Source organism: Trichechus manatus, unplaced genomic scaffold (genome assembly GCF_000243295.1).
Source record: "Trichechus manatus latirostris isolate Lorelei unplaced genomic scaffold, TriManLat1.0 scaffold00016, whole genome shotgun sequence".
Lineage (NCBI taxonomy): Eukaryota > Metazoa > Chordata > Mammalia > Sirenia > Trichechidae > Trichechus > Trichechus manatus.
The window spans coordinates 20,927,464-20,936,418 of record NW_004443952.1 but is presented as its reverse complement, the minus strand read 5'-3'; the positions used below and the strand labels follow the sequence as shown (position 1 = coordinate 20,936,418).

General features: G+C 41.8%; 1 protein-coding gene across 2 annotated transcripts in view; it reads left to right on the top strand.

Moving 5' to 3' along the window:
- The window catches only part of NR4A3 (nuclear receptor subfamily 4 group A member 3), a 40,011-nt gene that overhangs the window by 2,923 nt on the left and 28,133 nt on the right, over positions 1-8,955 (top strand). For both annotated transcript variants that reach the window (XM_023727469.1, XM_023727468.1), the window contains 3 exons: positions 1-254; positions 3,697-3,826; positions 4,269-4,441. The exon at positions 1-254 is cut by the window's left edge and continues 738 nt beyond it. In XM_023727469.1, the coding sequence (XP_023583237.1) occupies positions 1-254; positions 3,697-3,826; positions 4,269-4,441 (557 nt within the window). The remainder of the gene's footprint in view (positions 255-3,696; positions 3,827-4,268; positions 4,442-8,955) is intronic.

The following is an 8,955-nucleotide window of genomic DNA, read 5'->3' as shown; positions in this document are numbered from 1 at the left end:
GCCAGGCCACCGCTCTCGAGGGCCACCCGTACGGGCTGCCGCTGGCCAAGAGGGCAGCCGCGCTGGCCTTCCCGCCGCTCGGCCTCACCGCCTCCCCCGCCGCGTCCAGCCTGCTGGGCGAGAACCCCAGCCTGCCGTCGCCGCCGAACAGGAGTTCGTCATCGGGCGAGGGGACGTGCGCCGTGTGCGGGGACAACGCTGCCTGCCAGCACTATGGTGTACGCACCTGCGAGGGCTGCAAGGGCTTCTTCAAGGTGAGCGCGTCTCCTCCTGGCGCCCCCTCCCCTCCGCAGCCAGCTCCTTCGGTCACCCGGAGAAGTGAGCACCTGGGTAGGTGTAGGGGTGATCCTTGTCCTTCCCAGCGTGAGAGGTGTCATTGTTACACAGTGCATTGCTGCCGCCTTCCCTAGCACCTTCACTTCCACGTTCTCAGAGATTGTTAACTTGAAGTCCATGTACAGGAGGTGCCCTGGATGGTCCTGACGTTGAGTGTGAGCATTTTTCTACGGAGAGCTTTCAGCAGATTCTCAAAAGAGTCTTTGACCTCAAAAGTGCAGAAACCTCACTGCATTCCTTGTTTGTCCATCTAGGGTGACCTGTCCAGGGATAGGTTCTGTGTGCCAGGCCCTGGACTTTCATATCTCATTGAATCCTCACAGTAAGAGCTCCTGCTCTAGAATTAGACAAACCTGATATTGAATTCTGGCCACTCACTAGCTATTTTTATTAACAGTGTCTTGAAGATAGATTTTAATTATCCTTATTTCATAGATGAGGAATGGAGGCTCAGAGAGGTTATCCAGCTGGCCCAGGACACACACCCAGGGAGTGAGATGGAGGCAGGATGCCAACCCCTGCAGCTCAGCAGCTGCAGAACAGACAGGGGCAACTAGCCAGATGCATTTTGGGACAGCTCCCTCCATCGAGGATAGAAGTCGGGGTCTCACCAACCCACTCTTTCCTCTAGGAGCCCTTTACTACCTCTGTGCCATACACAATACCAAGTGTAGACAATGTTCATTATCTCATAGACCCAGAAAAGTGTTATACAGGTGGGAGGGTCCTCACCTTCACCCGTATTTTACCTGTGAGAATGCTGAATCCTAGGGAGGTGAGGACCCTTGTGTCGGGCTGTGTAAACAGTGATTTAAGCTGCAAGTGAGGCAATTCCAGCTGGTTTCCCTTGACTCCCAGGCTCAGTGCTCTTTCCATTGCTCAGGAGGAGAACCCTTGTTCTCTTACTGCTCCATATTTTGCTGTTTACTGCTTCACATTTTGCTGTTGACTCTTGGACTTCTTCAGACACAACTCTGTGCCACCCTCCTCACTCCCATTGTCGAAGGCATCTGCAAGCTCACAGATGTTCTCCCATACACAGCCACTCCCTGGTCCCGTGCAGGGTGGTGTGGAAGGATGGGAAGTGGGATGCTGATTGAGTAACAGGAGTTAGTAGGCCAATAGGATGTAACCAGGAGCATGCTGGAATTAGAAGACTCAAATCGGAGTCCTGGATCTGCCACCTACCCACTATATGACTTTGGTAGTGGCACTTCTTTCTAGGCCTCAGTTTCCTTATCAGTGAATAAAATGTACCTCAGAGAAGGGCTGTATTAAATGAGATAATACATATACGAAAGCTCTTTATAATCTTCAAAAGGACATAAAAACAATACTTCATTCAATGAAAACTACGAAGTGTTTGTAAAAATTCCAGTGCTTGTGGGTGCGTATACTGACAACAACAGTTATTTTTGATCTGGGAAGAGGAATCGTGGTTAACTGAATGCTACAGATAAATGAAAAATGCTTATGAAGAGACTTTGCAACATGTCATGTGCATACAGGTATGCAGGGTTATGCTGCTTTAAATCTAGAACTCTCAGTTTCCCCATTTTTTTTTTCTGTCTTAACTACCAAGGTTTTACCAGAGCTACTTTTAAGTAACTGCATTCTTTCAGCAGATTCGATTTTCACAGCATCCCAGTGGAAATGCTGAAGGGCACTGAAACAGAAAAGGGGGAATAGAAAGCAGAAGCAGAAAGGGGGAACAGAAAGAAAAACAATTACAAGAAGCACGAATAACCCACAAGTATAATCACCCTTGAATAATTGAGAGTTGACCAAAATACAAGTGTGGTAATACATTCTGAGTCTAGAAATGTCAATTAAATGTTCCCCAACAGCTACCCTTTTCTGCAGCAATCCCTTGAAAACAAATCTATACTTGAAAGGGCGGGGGTTGCATGGGGGAGAACTACCCCACAGATCTGTTAATTAAGGGAACAGGAGCAGGTTTTACCCAGTGGCTTTCTACCATTAAATTGAATTCTTTAAAAATGTGACATGAAGTGCAGTTAATGATGGGAATTCAGTGATTGAACCGTAACGATCTCTCCCTGTCCTTAAACTGTGCAGGCACACACAAATACAGGGATGGTTTCAGGTTATTGGGACAATGTATGATACACCTGGAGCAAAATGCCACCAGCGTTCAAATTGGTATATAGCCTTGAGGATGATGACAAGAAAAAGAGTTTTAGAAATTACTGTATGGTCAGTGAAAGAGAACTTCATTCAGGAGACACTTGTTTCTTACCCTTACAGGCTGTTGAGAATTTAAATGCTGTTGGAAACTCAGGAATATGGTTGTGTTTTGGAATTTTGCATTTTAAACTAATAGGGGAAATGGATCTTATGCTTGAAATACGTTGGCTTTGTTAGATTTTTTAACTTTTATGTAAGCAGTTTAGAAGCTATCCCCTAAAATGAAATTGAAAGGTGATAGGGTGAAAACTGATAAATGCAGGTAAAGATGATTGAAAGTAAGGAAGAGGTTAAAAGTAAGTCTAGAATTTTGGACACAAAATAGATCACGAAACCCAAATTATCTGGATTTCTTTATTTTATGCAGCCCAGGCTTGCCAAATAATTACCAACTTTCTGCTCTATTTGGAGTTGCATAGACCCAGGTAATTTCTGAGCAGTTTTACCCTAAGTGGTAAATATACATCCATTTTGCACAAATGTTTTTAATAAAGTAATCTGATGATGGGTTTAGTATCAAATTTTAAGATTTTGCTTTCAAAGTCAGAAATAGCCAGTTTGCCATATAGTTTCTTTTAAGGATAAAACATACTACACAGGCTGATTAAATGAATATTTTTTTTTTTTGCATTAAAACACTATTTCCTGTGTGTTTTAACTAGACAAGTCCTGATTTTGCTTTTTATGATTTCATCTCTATTGGGTAACAAAGCCAGTTACTGTGATATTTGACTTACGATAGTGATAGCAAACAAAGTACATCCCAGATAATTTTGATTTTATTTTAATAAGGTCAGCAATAATCAGGGGAGTGGAACAAGTAGGAAATTGTTCCCAAAGGGATATTAAAAGTGGAGATAATCTAATCCTCTAAGGTATGATATCTTGACCTGGTAATTTCAGATATGATTTTATCATTCAGAGTTGGGTGTCTCCTGAGACTTGCTTGAGAACAATCCGAGATGATTTTCATTGTCAGCAGCTAACACTAATAAAATTGTTTCTCCTGCAGGCTAGCGTGTTAGGAAATTAAATTTATCTAATTATACGAATTGCGCTGTCGCTTTTCACATTGTAATTAAAATACATCTTGTCAGGTCCTACCTCTTTCCAGAAACTATTTGTTGACTTATCTGTATTGTATTTTCTCAGAGAACGGTGCAGAAAAACGCAAAATATGTTTGCCTGGCAAATAAAAACTGTCCAGTAGACAAGAGACGTCGAAACCGATGTCAGTACTGTCGATTTCAGAAGTGTCTCAGTGTCGGAATGGTTAAAGAAGGTAAGGATATAATGCTTTTTATCCAGTTTGCTTACACATATTCTCACATATCACAGGAAAAAATTAAAATTTATGTTGGAATGTATTTTGCTAGTTCCTTTGTCTCTCCAACATTTTATTTTATGCGGTATATTTGCATTTAAAAATAACCAAGAACTACTGATACTAATTTTTGAAAATAAGTGAAAAGCTTGTGTACGTACATATGTGTTCTACTTAGGGATAATTCATTACCAGTTGTAAGCATGAGATGGTTTTTATGCTGCTTGTTTCAGCTCTTATTAAATCATTGTGTGAATATTATTCAAAACTTATTGCTACTTTTAAACGGTTAGTCTCATTAATGATTGTTCAACTGTAATGTGTTTTGACTCCTTTTTGTGATTTATGGCTATTCATGGATAGCTTTGAAGATTTCTTCCTTTCTTTCTCTCGGCATCAGTTGTCAGAACAGATAGTCTAAAAGGGAGGAGAGGTCGGCTGCCTTCCAAACCAAAGAGCCCGTTACAGCAGGAACCTTCTCAGCCCTCTCCACCTTCTCCTCCGATCTGTATGATGAATGCCCTTGTCCGAGCTTTAACAGACTCAACACCCAGAGATCTTGATTATTCCAGAGTAAGTTTTGTGATGTCCTGCTTTCAAATGAATGATCAGGAGCTCTGTCTATTAATGATACTAGTAATGACTGTTGATTGAATGACTTTGTACCTGGCACTGTGCTAGACAGTTTTCATACCTTTTCTGTATTTCTCATTTCATCTAGCAATTCAGTGCATCCATTGCACCAAATAATTTTTGCTTTATTGGATCTCTAAATATCTTAATAAGTGACCCTGACAGTGTTGCACCTGTCATACCCATTGTTACAAGATTCCTGGTAGTTGTGCCAACGAAAGCCTGCACAGGTGAATTACAATTTGTAGACTTCTTTCACAGTCTAGACAAAGTGACTACTATTTTTTTTCATATTGTGATCAAACCGTCTGGGTGAGCCTTGAGTTATCCTTAAGCAGTTTGCCCGACTGCATCAGCATTTATTGACTTGCTGCTTATTCAGGGGGATAGACCATTGATGGAGAGGAGCGAGCACTGGCCTTGACATCAGGGGGTGCAGAAGGCCTGGAATGGCATGCCACCTCTGCTGCTTCCTGACTGTGTCACCTGGCTCCCGCCCTTAGCTTCCTCATGCCAACAGTGGAGATAATTACAATATTTAACTTCAGAGGGGGTTTCGAACATCAGTCACACAAGAATGATGGTTGTGAAAATGTTCCGAAACCCATAAAGGATTACTAGTGTTGTTATTTAAGTCAACCAAACAAATCAACATTTTATTTCATATGGGATATTTTTGAATCCATCACTTTGAACTCCAATTTCCAAGAATTTCGATAACAGAAGAGCTATGATTTTCTGAGCAAATGTATAAACGTTGTTGTTGTTGGGTGCTATCAAGTCGATTCCGACTCATAGCGACCCCATATGACAGAGTAGAACTGCTCCATAGGGTTTTCTTGGCTGTAATCTTTATGCAAGCAGATCACCAGGTCTTTCTCCCAAAGAGCTGCTGGGTGGGTTTGAACCACCAACCTTTTGGATAGCAGCTGAGTGCTTAACCATTGCGCCACCAGTTCTCCTTGTATAACATTATTGTAGGGTAATTTTTAAAAGGACTTAGAAAAGCAAACTTCTAGTAAAACAGGGTCTTGGTCGAAAAGGGCAGGAAAGGGAAGAAGATCACAATTATTGAGCAATTTCTACATGCTAGGCAAGATACTAGGCACTGCTGTATACAGTGCCTCATTTAATCTTTTCAACAACCATGAACTGTAGAAATAGTTCTCCTCACTCCAAGACCAGAAAATGTAGAAACACCGTTTGCACACAGGTGAGAGAGATGCCTGTCCAGGAGTGCCAGGTTGGTTGATCTGGCTTGGCAGCTACTACCAGATTGCTCTCCCCAGGTTTAATCAGCATTTCAAGCTTCAGGTTGAATGGCTGGCAAAGAGCGTGTCTGTTGAGTGTGTCACTGCTATGTGCCCTCCTTTTAAGTTGCAATGTGGACAGAAATGAAGGGGTGATTGGTGTACCCTCCATGAGCCCCTTTCCCTCATTCACACCTTCATTACAGACTATGAGGCCTCCTTCCCCTGCCTTATCACAACATTTCATGTGAGGAATAAGGTAAATCCTTAACACCAAGTGTTGAGGACTCTTGTTCTGATTACAAGTAGCATCTCTTAACTGAAGTCAAGTGTCAAATATTCGTATAAAAGAATAATGCAGTGGTTGAGGGCTTAGGCTTTGGTATCATGCAGGCTTAGATTAAAATAATCAATCCCAACACCGCCATTTACTAGCTGGGTGACCTTGAGCAAGTGGTTATAAACCTCTTAATGCCTCAGTTTTCTCATCTCTGATTTGGGGGTGATAGTAATAGACTTATCTCCTGAGGTTGTTTATGAAGATTAAATATGATACTTGTCAAAGCTTTAGCACAGTGCCCTGTACGTTACCTCTTTGACCAAGCTTTGTTACTCTGCTATTTGTTGAGTGTGCTAATGAGTATGAGCACCACATGTCTGGTACTGTGCAGCAACACCGTTAAGGTAAGTATTATGAGCTCTGTTTCACAGATAAGGAAATTAAAACAGGGCAAGGCTGAAGGAGTGACTTCCCAGAGTCATAGAGCTGATATGCATCAGAGCTAAGATTAGAGGCCAAGTGTATTGAACCCCAAAGTCTGTGCAAAATGCAAAGCTTCACTGCCTCTCGAGTTTCATTGAGAGAGGATGCTGGAAATGCATTCAGGAATAAAGACTTCTCCTTCCTGAGGCATCCCTGGCTTCCCCTTATGCAGCAATTCTGAATTAATAAGGCTTCCCTGGGCTGCCTAGGCTAAGGCTACAGCACAGACCTGACCTTGTTCCAGGACACTTGAAATGACTATTAATGGCCAGTCCAGAGAATTTAGGTCCCCAAAGTGACTTTTTGGCCCCAAATTATCCAGTTATAGGTCTACATGGCCTAATCAGTCATGCAGTGGCAAACCCTCTCCCAGCACTTTGAGTTGTCCCAGCTGGGAACTGTCTCCACAGTGAAAAATTGATCCAGTATGTTTGCTTGCCTCTGCACCATTCAGTCTGTTAGACTAGAGTCATCATCCTCGTTAACAAACATTTATCCAATTTAATTGTTAGCTTTGTTCAAAGCAGCAGATTGACCATGCCAGAGTCTGGGTCACACTGATACTACCTTTGGTGCCTGGCTCAATTTTTCAAAGCATATTTATTTTAACTGCATTGTTTTGGAATCAGGTTGAGCCTCATAGCTTGGATTCTCCTGCTTCTGGATAGCTTTACAAAATCATCAAAAATTGGACCCAAATCAATTAAATTAAAAGACTTTTTGAAAAATACAGTGAGTTTTTATCAAAAACTTGGATGAAGACATAGAAGGCATACTAATCACATTTGCAGATGACAGAAAGCTGGGAGGGATCGCTAATATGATGGATGTCAGTATCAACATTCAAAATGATTTCGACAGGTTGGAACGGGATGGGCTGAAACCATCACGATGAAAGTTAACAAGAATATATGTGAAGCTCAGCATTTAGAATTTAGAAAAAATAGGAGAGCCTTGGCTTGTCAGTGGTGCGTGTTAAAAAGATTTAGGGAGTTTGTTCCATATATGCTTAATATGAACCAACAAAGTATGTGTGTGGTAGAAGGAAGGGTGCAGTATAGAAGTATGGAGACCAGAACCAAGTTGGTGATGGTCCCACAGACTCTGACCAAGTTCAGTTCCAAGCTGAGATTTAAGAGGGACGCGGTGTTTCTAGAAACTTGTAAAGGATGGTTAGAGGAGATGAAAAGATGTAGACAGGAGAAGAGAAGACTCAGGGGGACTCGGTTACTCTTGAGATTTCTGACGGGCTTCCCTGGGGCAAAGAGGGCTGTGGTCCCCAAAGACAAATCTAGAGGAAGACAGAGGGAGGCCCCTTCTAGCTCCCTCTGAGAATGAGCTGTCTTGGCCATAACAGCTGCTGTGGGACCATGAGTTCATCAACACGAGAATTAATAAAGGAGAACACACAACAGGATTCCTTACCAGGAGGGAGTTTAGTTGGATGATGTTAAGTCCCTTCTTTAAGATTTTATGATTCTGGGGTTCGCCTTATTATCCCTAAATGCTAGTGATTATATATACATTTAAGAACATGGGTTGTTAAGTAACTTGTTATTTAACAAGATCGAACTTACTTTTTTTCTCTTTCAAAACATTAACGCATAAATGAATGAATTTCTTGAGTGCCTACTTTGAGCCAGGAACCATCACTTACATTCTTATGTAATTTCATTTAAGCCCCAGCTTTGTATGGACTTATTTATAGTTTCAGCATTTTTTTTTTAAGAATGGCGTTCATTAAAATCTAATTTACATAATACCTTCCCCTTTAAGTTTTCTATTTAGACATTCATAAAACTAATCCAAACCTCATATTTTCAGAGGAGTAAATTAAGGTTTAAAGAGTTTAAGTGGCTTGCCTAAGGTCAGTGGCAGAGTGAGGACTAGACCCAAATCTCATCACTCAAGGTAATATGTTTCTATTTCACTATACTGCCACTTCTACTTAATGGCAATATACTTTTTTTGTTGTTGTTGTAGTTTAAATGAAGTTTACATTTCAAGTTAGTCTCCCATACAAAAATTTATACATACATTGTAATGTGACCCTAATTGCTCTCCCCATACTGCGACAGCACACTCCTCCTTTCCACCCCTGATTCCTCATGTCCGTTCAACCAGCTCCTAACCCTCTCTGCCTTCCCATATCACCTCTGGACAGAAGCTGCCCCTTTAGTCTCTTGTATCTACTTGAGCTAAGAGGCTCACTCCTCACAAGTATCACTTTATGTCCCACAGTCCAGTCCAATCCCTGTCTGAAGAGTCGGCCTCGGAAATTGTTTTAGTTCTGGGTTGACAGAGAGTCTGGGGGCCATGCTTTCTGGGGTTCCTCCAGTCTCATTCAGACCATTAAGTCTGGTCTTCTTACTAGAATTTGAGTTCTGCACTCCACCTTTCTCCTGCTCTATCAGGGCCTCTCGGTTGTGTTCCCTGTCAGG